Source organism: Photinus pyralis, unplaced genomic scaffold, assembly GCF_008802855.1.
Source record: "Photinus pyralis isolate 1611_PpyrPB1 unplaced genomic scaffold, Ppyr1.3 Ppyr1.4_LG3a, whole genome shotgun sequence".
In the NCBI taxonomy this organism is placed as follows: Eukaryota; Metazoa; Arthropoda; class Insecta; order Coleoptera; family Lampyridae; genus Photinus; species Photinus pyralis.
The window spans coordinates 5,749,938-5,774,396 of NW_022170509.1; the positions used below are offsets into that span (position 1 = coordinate 5,749,938).

Genomic DNA, 24,459 nt, shown 5'->3' on the forward strand with positions numbered 1-24,459 from the left:
TGCATGTAACTCTGCCCGTATCAGCTGCTTTGCTAACTCTTCTCGACTCCAGTTGTTACCTCATTTCTTTTAACTAATCAAAGATGGGTATTAAGGCAGTCTCCTTCTATCCGCGTCCCCGTTTTTCAGAAAACCTTTATGGTCGTTTAGTGGAGCGCCATAGGATTGAACCAGGGTCATCAATGAATCTTTATATAAAACTTTGAAATGTGTTTTAACGATATATAGAAGAATGTTAATAAATTATTTTCTCAATGTTTCTCAAAGGTTTACGATGCTGTACACATTTACCAATCAAACTTATTGAAATTCTTAAAAACAATTCAACCGCATCACATAAATATTAAGATCTTGGAGAAAGATTCTGGATCGACTTTCTTAAACACCAAATATGATGGTATTCCAGATACTTCTGGAATATAATACAATATATATTTCGTGTGCACTTCTCGGTCGGTAGGACGTCGCGATGCCGTCGGACCCGTGGATAGGTTCGGGCACAACACAGACGAAGAATCTCTGCAACCATACAATCGTCGGCTTTTGCTTTGAGCGTTTTCATGGCCCGTCTTGCAACAAGTAACAAAGAGTTCAATATGCTTGCGAGTCGATGAGAGGACACAACGGCCGTTGAGAGGATGGGTCATTGTCTGCACCATAACCAGAGCGTCCCAGTCAGACATCGTCGTCAAAATTCGCTACCGGAGGCGCAACCCCAAGAACACTGACGTTGAAAATCGATAGAACTGGGTATAGGGGAGAAAGAACAATCGAATCCTGTAGTAGCTGCCGCAAGATCGGATCACGCTAACTCAATATTTGAAATTTATTTATTTATTTTATTTATTTATTTTTATATTTACTTATTTATTTATTTATAGCTAACTAAATATTTGAAATAGCAGATTCATTTGAAGAATTAATTAACACGAATAGAAAGTCAAAGGTTTACGATGCTGTACACATTTACCAATCAAACTTATTGAAATTCTTAAAAACAATTCAACCGCATCACATAAATATTAAGATCTTGGAGAAAGATTCTGGATCGACTTTCTTAAACACCAAATATGATGGTATTCCAGATACTTCTGGAATATAATACAATATATATTTCGTGTGCACTTCTCGGTCGGTAGGACGTCGCGATGCCGTCGGACCCGTGGATAGGTTCGGGCACAACACAGACGAAGAATCTCTGCAACCATCCAATCGTCAGCTTTTGCTTTAGGCGTTTTCATGGCCCCTCTTGAAACACGTAACAAAGAGTGCAATGTGGTTGCGAGTCAATGAGAGCACACAACGGCCTTTGGGAGGATTGGCCCTTGTCGACACCATAACCAGAGCGTTCCAGTCAGCCATCGCCGCCAAAGCTCGGTGGCGGAGGCGCACCTCAAGCGCAATCGTTGAGACCCGAAAGATGGTGAGCTATGCCTGGTGAGTACCAAATTAGGGAAACCCCTATGGGGGACCACAACGATACTGACTTGAAAATAGATATGCAGAACTGGAAATAGGGGCGAAAGATTAATCGAATCCTCTAGTTGCTGCCCCCAGATCGGATCAAGCTAACTCAATATCTGAAATTTATTTATGTATTTATTCATTTATTTATTTATTTATTTATAGCTAACGAAATATATGAAATAGCAGATATATTTGAAGAATTAATTAACACGAATAGAAAGTCAAAGGTTAACGATGCTGTACATATTTACCAATCAAACTTATTGAAATTCTCAAAAATAATTCAACCGCATCACAAAAATATTAAGATCCTGGAGAAAGATTCTGGATCGACTTTATTAAACACCAAACATGATGGTATTCCAGATACTTCTGGAATATAATACAATATATATTTGGTGTGCACTTCTCGGCCGGTAGGACGTCGTGATTCCGTCAGACCCGTGGATACGTTCGGGCCAAACGCATACGACGAAAGTTTGCGACCATCCAATCGTCGGCTTTTGCTTTGAGCGTTTTCATGGCCCGTCTTGCAACAAGTAACAGAGAGTCCAATGTGGTTGCGAGTCAATGAGAGCACACAACTGCCGTTGAGACGATGGGCCATTGTCGGCACCATAACCAGAGCGTCCCAGTCGGACATCGTCGTCAAAATTCGCTACCGGAGGCGCAACATCAAGTGAGGTCGTTGAAACTCGAAAGATGGTAAGCTATGCCTGGTGAGTACCAAATCAGGCGAAACCCCGATAGAGGACCTCAACGACAATGGCAACCAAAAAAATATAACCGGTTATAGGGGCGAAAGAACAATCCAGCCCTCTATAGTCTATAGCTAACTTAATATTAGAAATAATAGATACATTTTGAACAATTAATTAGCAAGAATAGAAAGTGAAAGATCGGACCAAGCTAACTAAGTATTTGAAATTCATTTATTTATTTTATTTATTTTATTTATTTATTTTTATATTTGTTTATTTATTCATTTATTAATTAACACGAATAGAAAGTCAAAGGTTTACGATGCCAAATCAGGCGATAGAGAACCGCAACGATACTGACGAGCCGTAGATAGAACTGGTTATAAGTGCGAAATAGCAATCCAACCCTCTAGTGGCTATAGCTAACTAAATATTCGAAAGAATAAATACACCTTCAGTTAATTAACAAGAATGGAAAGTGAAAGATTAACAATGCTGTAAATATTTAACAATCAAACTCATTAAAATTCCAAAAAATAATTTAACTGCCTCACAAAAATGTTAAGGTTTTGGTTAGTTTTAGTAATTCATTAATATGTTTAGTTTTATGGAAGTTTCTTAGGTGTTTATATTTTAAACAAATGCATAACATAATTTATTTGGTTCTTTGGTAACAAAGAGTCCAATATGCGCGCGAGTCAATGAGAACACACAAAGATGGGCCGTCGTCGTCACCATCCGAGGATGTCCCTATCAAGTATCGTAGTCTAACTATGCACCTTCGTTGGGTGCCGGAGGCGCACCTCAAGAACGGTCGCTGAGACCAGAAAGATGGTGGGCTATGCCTGATGGCTACGAAACCCCGATAAAAAACCGTAACGATACCGACGTGTAAATAGACAGGCTGAACTGCACGAAAGAACAATCGAATCCTCTAGTAGCTGCCGGTAAATCGCATCAAAGGTGCCAAGCATGCCATTTTTGTTAAGCAGAACCCGCTCTCTCTGAAGCCCAGGAAAGGTGTTGGTAAGGACAACAACACAATTTAATTTGACAACATTACTGACATTACAATAGTTTGCATATTGCCAGGATCTCCCAGAAAATGTATAGCTAACTAAATATTTGAAATAGCAAATACAACAGTTAAATAACAAGAATAGAAAGTGAAAGATTAACGATGCTGTTAATATTTAACAATCAAGCTTATTGAAATTCTTAAAAACAATTCAACCGCATCACAAAAATATTAAGATCCTGGATCGACTTTATTAAACACCAAATATGATTGTATTCCAGATACTTCTGGAATATAATACAATATATATTTAGTGTGCACTTCTCGGTCGGTAGGACGTCGCGATGCCGTCAGACCCGTGGATACGTTCGGGCCAAACGAATACGACGAAAGTTTGCGACCATCCAATCGTCGGCTTTTGCTTTGAGCGTTTTCATGGCCCGTCTTGCAACAAGTAACAAAGAGTCCAATGTGGTTGCGAGTCAATGAGAGCACACAACGGCCGTTGAGACGATGGGCAATTGTCGGCACCATAACCAGAGCGTCCCAGTCAGACATCGTCGTCAAAATTCGCTACCGGAGGCGCAACATCAAGTGCGGTCGTTGAAACTCGAAAGATGGTAAGCTATGCCTGGTGAGTACCAAATCAGGCGAAACCCCGATAGAGGACCTCAACGACAATGGCAACCAAAAAAATATAACCGGTTATAGGGGCGAAAGAACAATCCAGCCCTCTATAGTCTATAGCTAACTTAATATTAGAAATAATAGATACATTTTGAACAATTAATTAGCAAGAATAGAAAGTGAAAGATCGGATCAAGCTAACTAAGTATTTGAAATTCATTTATTTATTTTATTTATTTATTTTTATACTTTATATTTATTTATTTATTCATTTATTAATTAACACGAATAGAAAGTCAAAGGTTTACGATGCCAAATCAGGCGATAGAGAACCGCAACGATACTGACGAGCAATAGATAGAACTGGTTATAAGTGCGAAATAACAATCCAACCCTCTAGTGGCTATAGCTAACTAAATATTCGAAAGAATAAATACACCTTGAACAGTTAATTAACAAGAATGGAACGTGAAAGATTAACAATGCTGTAAATATTTAACAATCAAACTCTTTAAAATTCCAAAAAATAATTTAACTGCCTCACAAAAATGTTAAGGTTTTGGTTAGTTTTAGTAATTCATTAATATGTTTAGTTTTATGGAAGTTTCTTAGGTGTTTATATTTTAAACAAATGCATAACATAATTTATTTGGTTCTTTGGTAACAAAGAGTCCAATATGCGCGCGAGTCAATGAGAGCACACAAAGATGGGCCGTCGTCGTCACCATCCGAGGATGTCCCTATCAAGCATCGTAGTCTAACTAAGCGCCTTCGTTGGGTGCCGGAGGCGCACCTCAAGAACGGTCGCTGAGACCAGAAAGATGGTGGGCTATGCCTTATGGCTACGAAACCCCGATAAAAAACCGTAACGATACCGACGTTTAAATAGACAGGCTGAACTGCACGAAAGAACAATCGAATCCTCTTGTAGCTGCCGGTAAATCGCATCAAAGGTGCCAAGCATGCCATTTTTGTTAAGCAGAACCCGCTCTCTCTGAAGCCCAGGAAAGGCGTTGGTAAGGACAACAACACAATTTAATTTGACAACATTACTGACATTACAATAGTTTGCATATTGCCAGGATCGCCCAGAAAATGTATAGCTAACTAAATATTTGAAATAGCAAATACAACAGTTAAATAACAAGAAGAGAAAGTGAAAGATTAACGATGCTGTAAATATTTAACAATCAAACTTATTGAAATTCCCAAAAATAATTGAACTGCATCACAAAAATGTTAAGAATCCTGAGAAAAGGTTCTGGATCGTTTTTATTCCGACGCCAACGTGATGAATTTGCATGTAACTCTGCCCGTATCAGCTGCTTTGCTAACTCTTCTTGACTCCAGTTGTTTCTTTTAACTAATCAAAGATGGGTATTCAGGCAGTCTCCTTCTATCCGCGTCCCCGTTTCTCAGAAAACCTTTATGGTCGTTTAGTGGAGCGCCATAGGATTGATCCAGGGTCATCAATGAATCTTTATATAAAACTTTTAAATGTGTTTTAACGGTATATAGAAGAATGTTAATAAATTATTTTCTCAATGTTTAATTTTCAGTAAAATAAATATTATTTTTGGAAGTATTAGTTTTTTTTATTAGTTTAATTATTTTGAAAGGGAGAACTATTACAGACTTGTCTTTGGGTCCCAAGGGTCCCAGGTAAAAAAGTGTGCAAGTAGTTGCAATGAATATTTATGTAAAAAATTAAATAACTGAAAATGCAATTTTGTTTCAGAGCCATGTGAGAAGACATTCTGCGCTTGGGGTGCCCATTGCGTTACTGGTCCTGATGGTAGAGCATTATGTCAATGTCCCACGTACTGTAAACCAATCAGCGACCCTGTATGCGGTACCGATGACAAGACGTATTTGAATCAATGCGAATTAAGAGCATCGGCATGTCAAAATCGACAAAATATCAGGCAAAAATATTCTGGTGCTTGCGGTAAGTGTTCATTAATTAATATAATGGCAAAGGCACAGACTTGGTTCATTTTATGTGCTTGTATTTTTTGTTAGCTGCTACTGAGTCACAATAAATATATATGCCTAAATTTCCTCGTATTTGTAAACAGCTTTTAGACGCTTTAACAAAGTTCACACGTAAAATCCATCTCACGAGTCTTTTCATTAATTAATGCCTTTCAGGATTTCTGGCATTTTAAATACCTTTCCGTTATAAATAATTACGATCAAGATTTTAATTTCAAATAAAAATGGTAGGTAGCCGTCCAAGACGTTTTCATAAAGCAAAATCTATGCCTTTGTCGTGAATACAAGATTAGATTATAAAGTTATCTTAACTCGAAATCAGGTTTTACATAATACTCGCACGTTAATTAAATTTTGGATACAATATTTCCAAATAATTATTTATTAACTCAATTAACTAAGAAAATTGGATGATACTGCTGCAGTCATTTACCTTCGTAAAGGATATTGTTATTAAAACTAATGCCGTACTTATCTGGACTTGAGCACATGCATTGCCTTATAAACTATAACGAGATAATGTTTTTATAAGATCGTCCTAGGTAATAACTATAGTGTTAAGGACGTGTGAGTCTGAAAATTGAGTCTGTTGGGTCTCGGGGGAAATGAAAAAGCCACATATTTTGAGAGTGTTATCTCGCCGAAGACTCTTGGGATAAACTTGGAAACGTTTTTCATCGTGTGATTGGAGTTGTCCGATTTGTTCGTGGTTATACAGTGAAATGGTTCTAAACTATTATAATAATAATAACAATAAATCAACCAGAGTGTGTTCATTCTGATTTTGTAGTTAGTTAACGTCATTTCCACATTTTTCAAGTAATGGACATTAAACTCGAAACTTCAGCGCTAATGTAGGATTATCCGACTTGCAACAAGGACCGTGCTCTAATGTTAAAGTTGCGATTGTTGAAAAAGTTTAAAGGTTACGAAACATATGTCATTAGTGTAATTGAGAAACATATCTCTTGGATATAACAGTTTCGCAAACGAATTAAATTACGTACTCGTAGATATGAAGACACTTATTCTTCGCACTGACATCTATATATTCGAATTTCTCTACTGGCAGGTAAACCAGAGTCTTATAAATGCCAGTGTTGCAGAATGCATATTATTTTATTCAAAAATGGATAATTTCTTGAGTTGTGCATTGACACCTTATTTTACTTATTGGTAATATGATCTTCAATCTCTGAACCGAAAATAGTAGTGTGCGGTATTGTTCTTATTCGCTATCGCCCGCTACGGCGCTACCCCAAATCTCAGATAGAGTTAACGTCTTCGACTACCACATCATAAAGCAGCAAGTGACATTTTCCGTAATTTTTTTTTATTTATTCAAACATTAATTTAGCGCTTCGCCTTATAAAGTCCTGTTCGACGGTGGGAATAATTTTTCGCACAGCGTTGAGGAAAACGCCGTGTTGATTTTGTTGGCATTTTACTGATAATTGTGGTGTGATGCGTATCAGCTACCATATGTACTACCACAATTTGAAAGACCGATCGTTGCCATTATGTATGGCTCTTGGCTGTCATGTGGATTGGTATCGTCCCAAATTCGACAATTTTGTTTACTAGCATACCCTTACATCCAGAAATATATTATAACAAAATAAATAATAGATTGCAAGTTCCAAGATTTTCCCCATGGCGCCTTTCACCAATAATACGGTGGGTAAATAATGTGGACCTTACTAGTACAAAACGAATGCCATAATCTACCAGAAAATGGTATCTTATACATAATGATTAATGACAACCAAGGCCCCCAAGGGCAAATGTCCGGCAGATAAAATTTGTAGAGCCGCGGATCAAACTCTTGATGCAAGTCCGAGAACCACGACGAAAGTAGTAGAACCATTGCTTCGAAGTAATTTTTTTAATGCAAAGTCGCAGTTATTAAGTTTGCCTGAACAATTATCACATTCAGCCTCACCCCTTGTAAACATCACACTAGTTCATTATTACGTTTGCAGAACTCAGCAACCCCTGTAAAAAGAGCTGCGCAAGCGACGGTCAATGCCAATTCTCCCCTGACGAACGTGAGTGCGAATGTCCTCAAAAATGCGTTGGAGAGCATTCCGCTTTGCAACCTGTTTGCGGGTCTGATGGTGTTGACTACAAGAACACTTGTGAATTGAACATAGCGTCATGTAATCTTAACACGAACCTTACAGTCAAATTCTACGGAAAATGTGGTACGTACACAAGTTTTTTAATTTTGATTTATCCCGAAACCTTGTTGCAATTTTTCAAATGGAAAACCTAAATCAATGTATGGTGAAATGTTCTTTAGATCCGTGTGCTGAAATTGAGTGTCCTGATCCGGAAGTATGCCAGTTGGACCAACACAGGAACCCTGTGTGCCGATGCGGTGAAACCTGTGCCCTTGCGTTTAATCCTGTCTGTGGTTCTGATGGGAAAACGTACTCTAACGAGTGTGTGTTGAGGCAAGAGGCTTGCAGGACGAGGAGATCGCTTCATATAATATACCGTGGAAAATGCAGTTCGGGAGTTAATCCATGCACTAGCGTACGGTGTAGTTTGGGGCAGGGTTGTGCAATAAATAAATATGGAATCGCTCGTTGTGAGTGCCCTCCTGCTTGCGAACCCATTATGCGACCTGTATGTTCGAAAGACGGTTTAACGTATCCCTCCGAATGCGAGTTGAAACGATCGTCGTGCATTTCGAGAACCCACACGGAGGTTGCACATACAGGACACTGTAGCGCACTTAGTCCTTGCACTCAGAATGTGTGCAAATTTGGAGCAAGATGTGTCGAGATTTCGGGAATGGCAACGTGTAAATGTCCCACGTGTTCCGCCGAGTTTGATCCCGTGTGTGGATCTAACGGAGTCACTTACGGAAATGAATGCAAGCTGCGGTTGGAGGGATGCGAGCTTAGTCAGGAGATTAAATTGTTGTATTGGGGGCCTTGCGGTTAGTTAAAATGTTTTATTCTAGGCCCTAATGCAGCTAATTACAGATCGATGCGAACATGGTAAATGCGAATATCCGACTTGTAACAACGAAAGCCGATGCATCTGTCCCAAGTCTTGTAATGAATCCAAGGTATGTTGAAGAACTGTCTAAATTTGTAGTGTTAACCGTTTGATTGAAAGTGTTAAGGCGTTGGATACCAATTTCCACTTGCTACTACATTTTTCAGTTTTTCGCCCATAATTTGAAAACTACTTATAGTTTATTGTGTAAATAATAACTACTGAAATAGATTACTCTAACGATCGACGTATGTTGGCGTTGAAATTCGGTGCAGAGAAATTTTTTTTTAATGTTAGTTGGCACTGAGCGTAGTACCCAAAGGCGAAAGTGTCAAAATTATTTTTCAGTCTTTCGTCGGAGACCTTATATCAAAAATGGCACGTGTAATGTGTCCATACAATCAGCGGCTCACAATGACAACAGAGCGCACAAAAAGGTAGGTGCCTTCACAAATTATAATAATTCATATAGTCTTTGCTTGATATTGAAAATTACGAAGTGTTAGAACCATTTACAGTCTACGCTGATTATTGATTTGTTGCGCTAATACTTTATCCTTCGAACACGATAGATGAGTACATCTTTTGCACACACTTCTTCGCCCAAGACATGGGATAAATGTGAAATAGTAATTTATAAAGTGTTAACTGCATCAATGAATGTAAATTCACCTACAAGCACCAACAAATGTGGATTTTACGGGGTGCAAATGAATTGTTTCAAAAGTAATAGTAATACCGATGACGTGCATACATTACTTCTTTTATCAGAAATGAGAAAATCTATAATGAACAGCCCCGCTTTCATCTGCAGTGGGGATAATGCTCCCAGAGCCCGAGTTTAAAAACCATTCGTCGTTCAGAGATTACTTTTTTCCTAAGTGGCTGTTTTCGACATTTATCATCATATCCGCCGATATGTAATGAAATTGGCTATTACAGCAATGTAGACAAGTAAGTAGCAAGGTTGGCAAACTCGCAGACATTAACTTGACAGGACATCGCGGTTGACGACGATTGCTAAAGAGGAGTGTAAAACTTGCATCGAACCAGTGAAGTTTTCCCCAAATGCCTTCATTTATTACTAAATAATCCCAACCCCACATGGCGATCCTGCCACCTAAAACGAATCCTACCACCCAAAACGAAGCCTGCGACCTAAAACCAAGCTCCTAAGCAGTATGATAAATAAAGTATAAAGATAAAAGATATAAAGATAAATTAAGTTAAATAGTACGTAAAATGAACGATGTGCAACCCCACATGGCCAACAGTCAACAAGTCAAAAGGAGAAGAGAAGAAATACGAGTTGAGAAGTCTCATTTGTTTCTCCCTTTTACCCCCCGACCATAATCACGCTACACTTGGTAGCTTCTACCTTCTTCACGACCTAGCTCCAACCTCTGCCTTAGAAGGTATTCCGCAGGATAGAACGAAGTACGTAACCCTGTGGAACACCGCACATCTGTGCGACTGTAACGTCCGCCACCGTAAGGCAGGCCGGCTTTAAAAGGTCCGTTTTTCGACTCTATTAATCATTTTAATCAAAAATTATAAGTGCAAAGAATTTAATTTCAAATTTTACGTTTTTTTAATAATTCCAAAGGCCCAAGGGGAAAAATTCTAGCGACGATTTTAATTTAGCGCATGCGTTTCAGAGCTTCCAAAGCGTTTTCAACTGTGGAAATGATGTGATTACTGATTACGCTCAGATAAAGTGCCATACCTGATCAAAACGAAGGAACAAAGTAGATGAAGTAGCGATTACGCCGAGGAAGTCGAGGCTCAGGGAAATCCACGATGGCCTGCGTTTCAGGTTGTGGAAAGCAAAAACCCTTCTCGCAAAGCTGGAAACCAGCAAAGGCGACAAGAAACAACCAAAGAATTGATATTATAAGCCATATAGAGAACAATACTATAACAAGACAATAAAAAACCACTTTATATATAAATATAACAATAAATATGTATAACAAATCTAACTCAGCGCTTGGTAATTAATGCAAAAACGTAAATAAATGACAGTTAATAATTCTTAATATATTCAAAATAGTTTCCTTTTAAACATTCAACGAACAATTCATCAGCATATTTGTATTATTTAAAGTTTAAAGTATTTTACCCCCAGACCAGAATCGTAATCACGCTACACTTGGTAGCTTCTACCTACTTCACGACCTAGCTCCAACCTCTGCCTTAGAAGGTATTCCACAGGATAGAACCGAGTACATAACCCTGTGAAACACCGCACATCTGTGCGACTGTAATGTCCGCCACCGTGAGGCAGGCCGGCTTTAAAAGGTCCGTTTTTTCGACTCTATTGATCATTTTAATCAAAAATTATAAGTACAAAGAACTTAATTTCAAATTTTACGTTTTTTTTAATAATTCCCAAGGCCCAAGGGGAAAAATTCTAGCGACGATTTTAAATTAGCGCATGCGTTTCAGAGCTTTCAAAGCGTTTTCAACTGTGGAAATGATGTGATTACTGATTACGCTCAGATAAAGTACTATACCTGATCAAAACGAAGGAACAAAGTAGATTAAGTAGCGATTACGCCGACGAAGTCGAGGCTCGGTTTTATTAAACTGTGATACAGAAGAGTGAGTAAATGATTTATTAATTTATTTGAGATTCCACCGAAATGCAAGGAACAACATACGACCTTCAACCAAAACCTGGCCCTTTAGAATTATTGTTATCCAGGTTCCAACTAGCGTTTTAATGTTAATAGTAATAACAGTTATTTACATCACCTAGTAGACCACGAGGAAACAGTTTTCCGCATTTTCTCACAAGAGTACCTACGTCAAATCATCCCCGTTGATTACAAACTGAATATTCGACTGGAGGAAGGGATAATACACTTTCCAAGAAACAATAAATAATTAAAATAATGAGTATAATCTTAAACGATCGTTTTGTAATAGCAATTTATAATTTTCAAATAAATTTTATTTTTAGTTATAAAGTCAAAATACTCTGCTCGATTTGTAGTAAAATTGGGCTGTAGTGCCTCCATTTTGCACATGATAAAAACCTCAAAGGTCTTAATATACAGGAAATTTCGTACATCTTTCTTTTTATTAAGGCATGATTTACGAATTGTGAGGAAAACCGCAATAAAACGCCAACATTTCATAGTTTTTCACAATTTTCCGTGTCGTTTCGAAGTAGAAACGTGGAAATTGGTATTCAGCACCAGGAAATGACAAACAATGAGAAACTCCTAGTTTTTTCTCATCCAAATTACTATTTGAATGAATTGTGCACCTTCGATTTAGACTTAGCCGCTCCGCTAATAAGTCATCCAACGTATTAAAAGGGTTTATTTACGTTTGTTCGTGGCACTTGTCCCATTTGTCTTGCAAAAGTTTTAATTGTTGGAGCATGAAAATGAACAAATAATAAACTTCATTAGCAGCTGTTACACTACCAACACTACGACATCGAACCGGAAAGTATTTTCTAACAACCGGCAGGTGTGAATTTGCAGGGGAAACGTCCAAAGGCGATGTATGCAATTTTTATTCTTAACCACTTAGGGCTTTAAATGTAAAAATCGTTTTACTCTATTTTGTGTTACATCTTACATTATAAATTTGTAGCGTATGAATAGTTCGCTATGAACATATTTCTCATTGTTCAATTACATGTGAGCCAAGACCGACATAGTCATCGAGCACTGGCACCCTAATTGCAGAATCCAACCTCATTATAACGGGTTTTCCAATAAGAGGTTATTTTGATATTCAAAGGAAAATGCAATTTTTTAAGATAAATGATCGGATATTTATTACATTATAAAGAGGAAGGTATGCCGTTAATAATGGAAAACAACATCAGCTACATGACCACGCCTACAGGACCATATCCTTTTCATGAAATTTTCCATAACCATATGGCAAAGTGGCTGTCCTATGTCCTCGATAGCCTCACGAATTCCATCTTTGAGGTCTTGAATCGATGCTGGGCTGTTGGCGTAGACCTTGTCTTTCACGTGGCCCCAAAGGAGGAAGTCGCAAGGTGTCATATCACAAGATGTCGGTGGCCAATTGTGATCACCTCTTCGAGAGAAAACACGGCCCGGAAACTTTTCCCGTAAAAGATCAATGGTTTCGTTGTTTGTGTTGGTGTTGAAGCGTGTATCGTTCCATTTTTATTAATGGCGTAGTTTCTACTTGTCTAATGTCAAAAAATGACAGCTTCAAATTGACATCTATCGAAATAGCGGGCTATTCAAAATAACACCTCTGAAAACCCGTTACTTTATTTTCTAAAGACTACTTATAAAATATCCATAGTTCCATCTAGCTTGATCTTTTTGTCAAGGGGCGGGGGTCTCACTGTATTTATTTTACGCAGAGCATTTTCTCTTTTTCAGCTTATAGAAGGAGTGGTCTGCGGTACAGATGGTGTTACGTACAAAAGTGAATGTGAACTTCAAATCTCGTCCTGCAAGCTAAACCAATATATTATAGTCGCATATAAAGGAGATTGCGGTACATAGCACTTTTAGATTGAAAATATCTAAGTGACAAACTTTTTAGACCTCTGTAAATCTGTCGAATGCAAGAATGGGGCGAAATGCCACGATGGTAAATGTATCTGCCCAATCGACTGCCAGGATTCTAAGGAAGAGCCCATTTGCGCGTCAAATATGATTACATACGCAAATGAATGTGAATTTGAAAAATCGATATGTTTAAATCCTAGCACGCCTCCCATTAGTGTCTTATTTTATGGAAATTGCAGCGAGAGATTTCCCGTTACTGGAGCTCTTAGTAAGTACTAACATTAGCTTATTTTGTACTTTTAATACCAATCCCTTTGCTAAGCAACCGACTAATGAATGTCATTAACAACGTAATAACATCCTCTCCAGCAACTCTATTCCCGTCCGTGGTCCTCGTTAACTCAGAAACGGCTGCAGATGCAACCGTGGCCACTCCTGAAAATCCTTTCAGTTTGACAGAACTGGAATTAAATGCTGCAGAGCGAGAAGAGTGCCTCGACATCCACTGCGATTTTGAAGCAACTTGCGAATTGGGTCCCGACAACTTTCCACGGTGCGTATGCCAGTTTAACTGTGCCACATCCACAACCTCACCTGCGCAAGCCGTTTGCGGGTCCGACTTACGCACCTACCCCTCTCTATGCGCAATGAAGATGGAAGCGTGTCAAAGGCAAGAAGAGTTGCGCTTACGCCCGCTCGATCTCTGTCAAGGTCAATCCCTTACTAACTAAGCATGATTTTTTATTTTGTTGCTTGTATATACAACGCACTTTACCATTTTTGTAATCTGGTCTCAACGCGATAACTGGCTATGCCAAGTTTGAATTTCATGCAATTTGGTCCATAAATAGTCGAGATGCCAAAAGTTATCAAGTCCTCGTGTGAAATCGAAGAGACTTAATCGCATTTTTGTGTGGTAGATCAGTATTCTATTAGCCAGCTTTGACCCCACCATCAGTAAGACCTTGTTGGGGGCTACCGTGTTCTTTGTCAGTTTGAAATTTACAAATAAATTTTAAAAAATTCGCTAAAAAAGCACTGTGAACTTTTGGCATTGCATAGATTAGAAGAAAACGAGCTACACACCCCATTCCAGGTGTGTCATGAAAAGCAGGTTCACTATCCTCGAAATTACTACCACATTTTTTAAAAGTGCAGTATCCTTGTGAGAAGTATATACTTATGTATTTCTATCGAACCAACTTGCGTAGGTATGTTTTGCCGTTATTTGTTTACTGTGCCCTTTGTGGTGGTAGTACGTATACATAGATAAAGAACCTTATCTTATTAAATAAGATACATAACACAAAGACAACAAAGAAAGAATGCAATATCCCCAAAATTAGCCAGCCTGTTTAAGGAGACAGCATTCTGCTTCCCTCCCTCGCTTCCAGTGTTACTGATTTATGCGTTCTGGTACTGTACGAACACTTTTGACTTTTCAAGTGACGTATTTAAGAAAAATCGAATTGGCCCAACAACATCATGTATTATTCCAGTCCAAATTTGGATGTAACGGTGCCAGAACGTTACAGGTTTAACTCGGTATTCGGGCAGTTTCTCAGATTGCCCCAATTGCGCATTCTATTAAATGTCATTTTTAGCTCCCATTACTTTTTTGTAATCGTCCATTGATGATTTGAACATTTTCAGTAACCTGTTTTCTGTAGGCATGGAAGTGAAACCGTGTAATGGCGACAAACCACTAGTAGATCTGCTAACTGGTGAAGAATTGGATTGTGGAAATGATCCGAATAGAAAGGATTGTCCATCGGGTAGCTATTGCCATCAAACAACAAGGTTTTCTCGTTGCTGTCACAAGGGTAAACGAAAGGTTCCAAGTAACAAAATGTAAAACTGTGTAATTTAGATCAAAGCGTTATTCAAGGGAAAGGTTGCGAGGATAGCTGGCACGGTTGTTGTCCGGATGGGAAAACTCCCGCCCAGGGTGTCAATTTTGCCGGTTGTCCCTCCCTGTGTGGATGTAATAAACTGGGATCCTACTCGCATATTTGCGACCCGGACACTTTGCAGTGTGCTTGTAGACCAGGCGTTGGGGGCACTAAGTGCGATAGATGTTTACCTGGCTACTGGGGACTGCCTAAAATATCTGTGGGACATTTGGGTTGTATTCGTAAGCTGATCATAATATACCACAACACGATGGTGATTATATTGTTACAGCGTGCGGTTGTTCTTCATTTGGATCGGTGCGAGAGGACTGTGAGCAAATGACAGGACGCTGTGTTTGCAAGCCAGGTATACAAGGCCAAAAGTGTACCGTTTGTAATAGCCATAACAAGATTTTAGGACCAAACGGATGCGTATCAGGTATAATTAGCTAAAATAAGGTAATTGCTAACTATTTCTTGCAACAGCTGATGTGACAACTCTACCACCAACCACGTGTAAAGGATTAATGTGTCATTTTGGGGCCATATGCGTGGAACGGGGCAACCATGCACTGTGCGATTGCCAAGATAAGTGCGAAAAAGAGCTTAACACCAAGGTAGTAACACCTTAGTTCAGACCTTCCCCTTCTAATGCACCCTAATCTTAGATTGTTTGCGGTAGCGATGGTCAAACTTACAGATCTGCATGCCAACTTCATTTAGTAGCTTGTCGACTGCAAAAGGATATCGTAATTCAAGCATTCGGATCCTGTAAAGGTAAGAAGTTAACCACATCGTAAAAATCTTAGGCATTCAATCACATAACAGAACATATGCTCCCTGGAACGGACTGGCCAATTCAACGTTATACCCCTTTGCAATTCACACAACCCGATGAATCGAACTCTCCCCTTTCAAAGTCTACTCGGCACCTCTTGGTTTCTGATCTGAGGTATTACTACGAAAGGAGTGGATCGCCTCTATGGGCGTCAAAGGGTTTACCATATTCTACAAGCTCAGATTCCGACAACCGACTACTAGTCGAAAACGAGCCATTCTTTTCAGAGAAAATTCACAATACACGCGGTAAGTGGGGTATATGAAAACAAAATTTTCATTTTGGGACACGCAGGTGAAAATTATGCAGCAGCTTATAGGCCCACGCCAGCAACTGTCAGAGTAGTAACTGCACTGTTAGGAGATCTGTGCTCTGAACATTCTGATTGCTTAATTATGTACAGCGATTGTGTGAAAGGTGCTTGTTCGTGCATGACGGGTTACTCAGAATCTTCAGATCGCCAGAAATGTATCGAAGAACCGAGCACAACCGAAGAATATAGCGCTTGTAGTTCTTCTCCCTGTCACCATAGCAGCACATGCGTAGATCTTCCAGATTCCATGTTTGCTTGTATTTGTCCCGATAACTTGACGGGGTTACTTTGCGAAAGTGGAACTACAGAAACAAGTTTCGAAGTTGCGGCATTCGGAGGACGATCTTCTGTTCGGTTAAAACCCTTAAAAGCATACCATAAGCTTAGTATTGAGATAGAGTTTAAAACATATTCCAACAATGGCGTAATACTCTACAATCAACAAACGCCAAAAGGAATAGGCGATTTTATATCCTTGGCCGTTATAGATGGATATCTCGAATTTAGGTATAATTTAGGAAATGGTGCAGTCATTATTACATCTGTAGAGAAATTAGAACTCAAAAAGTTTCATAAAGCTGTGATTAAAAGGTATCACCGTGACGGAATGCTTAGACTTGATGATGGAGAAGATGTAGTGGGCCAATCTAAAGGCTCCTTGCGAGCTTTAGATCTTTTAGAAGACGCTTTTGTAGGATACGTCCCTACTAACTACACAAGGTGAGCTTTCGTCTCATATTTGTAATTTTTATTACCACCAAATGTAGAGTATACGAAAATATTGGGACCGATCAAGGATTTCAAGGGTGCATTAGGAAATTAAAGATAGGAAGAAGAATAGTAGAATTACAGGACAGCAAAGATGAACTAGTTTTAAATGTCCAAGGTGTACTAGAATGCGGACAAAATCCTTGCTCGAGCCTTCCCTGTTTAAATGGCGGGATTTGCTCTGCGCTGGATTCTATTCAATACCGCTGCGACTGTAAACCACCATACATAGGAAATTTTTGCGAAAACATGGTCGACGCATGCTTATCGAATCCGTGCAAAGGGGGTTCGACGTGTAGCGTCTTACAAAGTGGAGGTTATGATTGCAAGTGCCCAACTGGCCTCAAAGGAAACAACTGCGACTTAGGTTGGTGAAAAACCGCTCGCTTGATTGACTAAACCACAAATGATTGTCATTTTAGTGGACACAAGCATAAATTTGTCTATTCCCCAGTTTAACGGTTCGAGTTACATAGTATTTCCAAAATTGGAAGGAATCAGTAAAACATTTTCTATGGAAGTCTTCTTTTTAAGCACTTTCGAATCGGGAATGTTGTTGTATAGTGGCCAGTTAAGAAACGGCCATGGAGATTTTATATCTTTAAACTTGGTAAAGGGATATTTACAGTTTAGATTTAATTTAGGAAGTGGAGTCGCAAATATTACGTAAATATTTACTATGATTTATTTCGTCGTTAGTAATCCTAAATGTTATAGATCCGATAGAAAAATTGAAATTGGAAAGTGGCACTGGGCACGAATTTCTCGAAACGGTCGCGAAGGGTTGTTACACTTCGATAACTCCACAGTTGTCCGTGGCTACTCAGGTTCACCACTCACGGAGTTAAATTTAAATCTGCCTTTTTACATAGGGTCGCTCAAGTAAGTTACAATTTTTAAATTAACTCTTCCTTTTATTGATGTTCCAGGTACTGGAAAGAGGTACACAAACTATCGGGAATTATAAAGGGTTTTAGAGGAGCAATTCAAAAATTAATAATCAACGGCGAAACGCTTCCAATATCAGGTAAATTGCCAAACTGCCATTCCACCAATACATCAGTGTGTGCCGATAACATTGATGTCTACACTGGATCGCCGTGTCCTGTTACTAAAAATCCTTGTTTAAATAATGGGTTGTGTGTACCATATCTAAATAAATATCTTTGTCAGTGCAATTCCAAATTTGAGGGAAGATACTGCGAAATTTGTAAGTTGGCATTTGCAGTTCCGGCATGTAATTTGGTCGCCATTCAATTTTAGCACGTGATGAAAGGTCTTCCGTTAAGTTTAATGGTTCCACGTTCTTGCAGTACCGTAACAGAGGCTACAGAAAGTAAGTAACACCATTGCACTAGAAAACCATTAAATGCAGCCTGTGTAGTGTAGTTCTAACCAGACAATAACACGGCAAGACTTCTTTCTAATGTACTAACTGTTACTAACTTTAGCGAGAATATAAGTCATAATGTTAAGGAAGTTAACTATGGCCCAAACCATTATTACTTCGACGACGGTGTGCTACCAGAAGACGAAACCGATCACTATGGCTTAGACATCGATTACGATGAGGGCAGTGAGGATTATGACTTAGACGATAATTTCTATGACTTTATTGGGTATGCATGAGAACACTATGCTACTTTCAAAGACCGATCCCGACGTAGAGGAAATGCAGCAGTGTCTTTTTCAGGAGGAAAGGTGAGCGAGGAAATCGATACGAGTTTAGACTACGCACTTCAGTATCTGATGGATTGTTACTTTGGAGGAGTAAAAGTCGCAGCATAACCGAAGATTATTTCACTGTTGCTATAGTTGATGGTTATCCTGAGATGAGTTACAATTTGGGAAAGCAAAACGTATTTTGGGCAATAAGGTAAAGTACATAACGATTTATTTCCTTACTTACAAGTTGCTTAGAGCCAAAACGAGGATCAACGACGGTGAATGGCATACTTTAGAGGTGAGAAGGAGAAAGAAAATGGGTTTTATTTCAGTTGATGGAGAAGCACCAACTAAAGGTATTTCCTATAATGGCGCCATATCATTGAATACTAATTCCAAACTATGGATAGGTAACAAATTTTAACACCATGCGTATAAGTTACTAATCTTTCATTGGTAGGTGGATTACTTTCAGGGCCTCCAGGTTTGCCGTCATCCTATTACAAAGGTTTCGTCGGTTGCATAAAGTATATTACTGTGAACGCAAAAGCCCTTAATATGTTACGACACAACGAGCATACAATTACATTTTGCCACGAGAACGAAATATTGAATTAAACACGGTATCAAGGTCACTGTTCCAGTTACTTTAACGATATAAGACTGAATTCCTACATTTCCCCATTCTGACAATAGCAACATGCGACATTATGATTGAACATGTTACTATTGCCATGAGGATAACAACTTAGATTCCATTTTTAGATTAGTTAATTAAAAAATCCTTTTTGTAACGCCTTGTGTATTACCTACAGAGTACCACTCAAAAACATTGAACATTTATTTTTGGTAATTTCTAATCTTCCAAAATGTTAGTAATCATATCGTTTTACGAACATTACTATGACAATGAATCGCTACAACTGCCTTCAATTTATAGTCTGACAATGTAATATTATTGTATCATATCTTTTACATATCTTTTCCCTATTGCTTCTGTTCCTAACACTTACAAATCTCTCTATTTGAACAAATTGTATTAATGTTGTAACTATATGTATATACAAGTATTAGTTGTACCTTTGAATACAGTTGTTGAGATATCTAGTGTACATATGATAACGATAGAGGTATTATATAGTTAAGTTAATCATTACTTTATTGCCATGAACATACAGCAACGCAAATAACAATCGTTAAACAAACTATTCAAAAATAGAGTCATCTTGTTTTAGAATGCATTGTGTGTAATAAATTAGTCAATATATTTTTCTTTCACACATATTCCACTTTTTGTTTTGTGACAGTTTTCAGCTACTGTAAGTGGATCCTGTAGTACGTTTCAGTATTAACTACTTTCTGCGAGACATACAAAACGTACATAGTACAATGAAAAACATAGGTAGGTATATCAACCGATTTTTAGCCCCACATCGATGCCCTTGTGCCAGGCGCTGAGTAATTAACATTTATTATTTCGATTGTAATTTAAGCTTCTATCAACGCATCGTAGATCAGTTTATTATTTGCACCTAATACGATAATGATATTGGTTGGTAATTCTTTAAGTTGTATGTTATTCTCACGCCCAAGGTAAATATGGTTAAGATCCCCCTGTTCTCCTATTGGGTGTGTCTATCAATCAAGTTTGTACAGGTACACTGGACATTGTCCGTCAACAAACATGGCTGGCGTCGTCGAATATCATCTACTAATATTAAAGTTGCCAGTGCGTTTCAGTAAAATGAGGATGGATTTCCGCACTTTATTTCCGATCTGCTAATATTCCGGTTTCCACGATACTGAACTGACTCATTCCTCATTAGAATTGTAACCAAATAGCCCTAATTAATATGACTGAAAATGAACCTCATTCCAGACAACTCTTCTCTATACATGGGGAATGCATTAAGAAAACAAAGTTCTACAGAAATTCATTTTTTCACTTAATGTAGCCCTCAATTTCCATTATCATGGAATTATGAGAATAGATCCTTGTGTCAGTCTCCTCAATAATTTTCCTGGGTCGATTTCATTGTTATGGTACCATTAACAGGATATTCGTTGCTGGTAAGGTTATCAATTTATCCTCCAATATTAATAGATCACTGATGTAAGTAGCAGGTAAGCCAAAGTCTTCACACATTGTGTGCCGTTTCTAGTTCCATCACAGGTGCGAAGAAAGTGGGGTAGGTATAACAGCGTTATTAATGGTCATGTAAGAGTCCCCACAAACGCGACCCCTTCCAAATGTCACCTTATTTTGGAGATGGTATAAGCGACAGCATTGGCGAGACATATCTGACACCTTCGAGGTAGGTACTCGAGCGTTTTCTCAGGTTAAAATTATGTTTCCGATTTGACCAACCCCATTCATGTGATCCACCAACTTAAGACCTTCTGCAGAGGCACCTTTAAAAAGCATTATGCGGGTCACTCTGTAATTGGGCGCAAGCCTGTTGAGGGCCCAGAACAAGAGAGGGATAATAAATAAATAAATAAATCCTGACAAGTAGCAATTAAATTGTTACTCAACAATAGTGCTTGCAGCATGAAGGTTGACGGAACGCTTTGTTTATTGAATCGAATTCGCATGTATGTAGTTAATTTAATTATTATCATTAGGTTTACCATCCGTACTTTAAGTAATAGGTCAAAGGTAAAGACATTAATCCATATTGTTTAAGCCTATACGGTGTAATGACATCGCATCGTATAGAAATTATCTGTTGCGAGGCACTCTGGCTATTAAACCACGAAGAGGGAAGAAGAGGATTGGTCAAAGGTTACACGATGTCCATTCTGTAAACGCAATACGAAAGCACAAGTAGAAAAAGAAACTACACTCAGGTACATAGGTACACTTCCAATTAAAACCCTGATAAAATGACATAGATCCTTTAAAGACCTAAAGCAAGACGGCCCAAAAACAATATGTAAAGAATTACGGCACGAAAAGAAGTAAGTTCCAGAGGCAATATGTGGATGTGGATGAATGGAAAATGTTGCCAAGGAAGACTGTGTAATTTATATAAATTCGGAGTAAAATGTCAATTATTGAGATTGAAATAAGCAAGTATACAGGAATACCCATCAAGTAAAAGCGATACACATGATTACAATTAGAGATTGTAATCGAATTCCAATTGTTGACCCAACATGGTCATCATATAAAATAACGTTAGAAAGAGCTATTGAGAGTGATCATGTAAATTAAAGTTAGGAGCTAAAAGGTAGTCTAATTCTGCTAGCTTAATATATTCAATGGCTGCCAGTATATCAAGTGTTTCATTGCAATATCAATGAAAAATATTGAAACAAACCGAAAGGTAGCACCAATGACGGTGTCTCACCCCAACAAATGTAATGAATCGGTTCCCAAACAAACTGAAGACATAACGGTCACAACAAATGTTGATAAAAGGGCATTTGTGGCTCTGCCAAGTACCCATATCATTTGGACATCACTGATGTCCCAGATAAGCCAAATCCATCAGAAATTGTGGGCCGTTTGAAGTTCCATCAGATGAGTGAGTATAGCCGAGTTCTTTATCCCCTTACGGACTGTAATTTAGAATCCACGATCATGATGGAGTGGTTATTACTCAACAGTACTGCTTACAGCATGGAAGTTGACGGTGGCACAAACTTGTAGCCGATCGCTTTGCTTGTATTTCGAATTGAATGTACATGTATGTACGTAGGTAGTCAATTTCATTATTATTTATTACGCTAGTCCCCTTTTTTAGGTAATAAGTCAAAGGTAAAGCAAAAAGCTCGCAACACAAAGAATTAGCTATGGATCCACGAAGAGAGAAGAAGAGGATTGTTCAAAGTTTACACGAAGTCCATTCTGTAAACGAAATTTGCACATTTGCAACTAAAAAGCCGATATATTGAGATAGATCCCTTAGAAATCTAAATCGCGTGTCCCAAATACAATATATATAAGGAATTATTCTATGCAGAGAAGTAAAAAGTCAATATGTGGATGTGGATGAATGGAAATTCGTAAATGTTTGCCAAGGAAGATTGTGAATGGGTAATTTGATAATTTCGGAGTAAAATGTCAATTATTGAGATTAAAATATGCAAGTATACAGGAATACCCATCAAGTAATTGTAAAACGATACACATAAACACATAGAGTTAGCGATTGTAATCGAATTCCAATTGTAATTTTGGATAACGGTAGCACCTCGATCCGCCTCTAACAAATGTACCCAACATGGTGATCATGTAAATTACCGTTGGAAGCAGCTAAAAGTAAGACTCAGTATTATAGGAAAAAAATCAACCAATTTAAGGCGGAGAGATCTGATTCGCCTAGCTTAACAATCCGCCCGTTGGAGAGAATCGCAAACATGCCCGGTAGCGATCCGATTCGAGGACACTGTCAGGCGGAAGTTTGACGAAGGCGATACATATGTCAAAAAATAACGCGGGTGGGTGACCCGAGCCCAGCTGAGCGAGGACACAAAACCTCACGTAGACCAAAAGAGCAAATGCTGGCGGACGACTACATATGCACTTTCCAGATGATCCGTAAGGCGATACTTGATACTGCACCAATATAAAAAGGTACCCAACATGGCCCTCATGCAAACTGACCTTGGAAGGAGCTAATATGTAGTGCTAAAATAAAAGATGGTGCTAGTCAGTGTTATAGGGTAGAGATAACCTTGAGTAGACACAAAAGAAATAGATACCGCTTGCCCAATTAAAAGAAAATCGATTCGACAAACCATAAAAGACAAAGAATTATACATAAATATATTTAGAGATTGTAATCAAATTCCAATTGCAATTTTACACAATATAAAAAGGTGCCCAACATGGCCCTCGTGTAAACTGACCTTGGAAGGAGCTAAAAGCTAGTGCTAAAAGGTAGTGCGAAAATAAAAGGTGGTGATAGTCAGTTTTATAGGGAAAAGATAACCTTGGGTAGACACAGAAGAAATAGATACCGCTTGCCCAATTAAAAGAAAATCAATTCGACAAATCATAAAAGACAAAGAATTATACATAAATATATTTAGAGATAGTAATCAAATTCCAATTGCAATTTTAGATAACGATAGCACCTCCATCCTCATCTAGTAGTTTTAATTCCGCGTTAGCATAGTTAACACGAAGTACACTATAGTTGCTGGCGCGGAATTGTCCGAAAGAACTTCGCACAAAGGTACCTTACATGGCTCTCTTGTAAGCTAACCTTGGGAGGCTCAGCGAGGACACAAACCTCGCGTAGACCAAAAGAGCAATTAATGCTGGCTTAATCCCACACAAAAGAAATAGATACCGCTTGCCCAATTAAAAGAAAATCGATTCGTCAAACCATAAAAGACAAAGAATTATACATAAATATATTTAGAGATAGTAATCAAATTCCAATTGCAATTTTAGATAACGATAGCACCTCCATCCTCATCTAGTAGTTTTAATTCCGCGTTAGCTTAGTTAACACGAAGTACACGTGTGTTGTTGGCGCGGAATTGTCCGAAAGAACTTCGCACAAAGGTACCTTACATGGCTCTCTTGTAAGCTAACCTTGGGAGGCTCAGCGAGGACACAAACCTCGCGTAGACCAAAATAGCAAATGCTGGCGGACGACTAATATATATAGGGTGAAGTAGACACAAAAGAAA

At 38.4% G+C, this 24,459-nt stretch overlaps 1 protein-coding gene across 10 annotated transcripts in view; it reads left to right on the top strand.

Annotated features, from left to right (window-relative positions):
• Nucleotides 1-20,094, top strand: part of LOC116165303 (agrin-like) — a 150,262-nt gene extending 130,168 nt beyond the window's left edge. For 7 of the 10 annotated variants that reach the window (XM_031479607.1, XM_031479610.1, XM_031479612.1 and 4 more), the window contains 23 exons: nucleotides 5,552-5,761; nucleotides 7,791-8,012; nucleotides 8,111-8,755; nucleotides 8,802-8,887; nucleotides 13,203-13,320; nucleotides 13,369-13,602; nucleotides 13,704-14,045; nucleotides 15,005-15,157; nucleotides 15,205-15,468; nucleotides 15,519-15,665; nucleotides 15,713-15,843; nucleotides 15,895-16,003; nucleotides 16,055-16,312; nucleotides 16,359-17,097; nucleotides 17,145-17,512; nucleotides 17,568-17,811; nucleotides 17,863-18,027; nucleotides 18,075-18,355; nucleotides 18,409-18,481; nucleotides 18,597-18,764; nucleotides 18,839-19,021; nucleotides 19,066-19,220; nucleotides 19,271-20,094. In XM_031479607.1, the coding sequence (XP_031335467.1) occupies nucleotides 5,552-5,761; nucleotides 7,791-8,012; nucleotides 8,111-8,755; nucleotides 8,802-8,887; nucleotides 13,203-13,320; nucleotides 13,369-13,602; nucleotides 13,704-14,045; nucleotides 15,005-15,157; nucleotides 15,205-15,468; nucleotides 15,519-15,665; nucleotides 15,713-15,843; nucleotides 15,895-16,003; nucleotides 16,055-16,312; nucleotides 16,359-17,097; nucleotides 17,145-17,512; nucleotides 17,568-17,811; nucleotides 17,863-18,027; nucleotides 18,075-18,355; nucleotides 18,409-18,481; nucleotides 18,597-18,764; nucleotides 18,839-19,021; nucleotides 19,066-19,220; nucleotides 19,271-19,428 (5,453 nt within the window). In that variant the 3' untranslated portion in view covers nucleotides 19,429-20,094. The remainder of the gene's footprint in view (nucleotides 1-5,551; nucleotides 5,762-7,790; nucleotides 8,013-8,110; nucleotides 8,756-8,801; nucleotides 8,888-13,202; nucleotides 13,321-13,368; nucleotides 13,603-13,703; nucleotides 14,046-15,004; nucleotides 15,158-15,204; nucleotides 15,469-15,518; nucleotides 15,666-15,712; nucleotides 15,844-15,894; nucleotides 16,004-16,054; nucleotides 16,313-16,358; nucleotides 17,098-17,144; nucleotides 17,513-17,567; nucleotides 17,812-17,862; nucleotides 18,028-18,074; nucleotides 18,356-18,408; nucleotides 18,482-18,596; nucleotides 18,765-18,838; nucleotides 19,022-19,065; nucleotides 19,221-19,270) is intronic. The other 3 variants (XM_031479608.1, XM_031479611.1, XM_031479613.1) reach the window with 3 other exon arrangements.
• The last annotated feature ends 4,365 nt before the right edge of the window (nucleotides 20,095-24,459 follow it).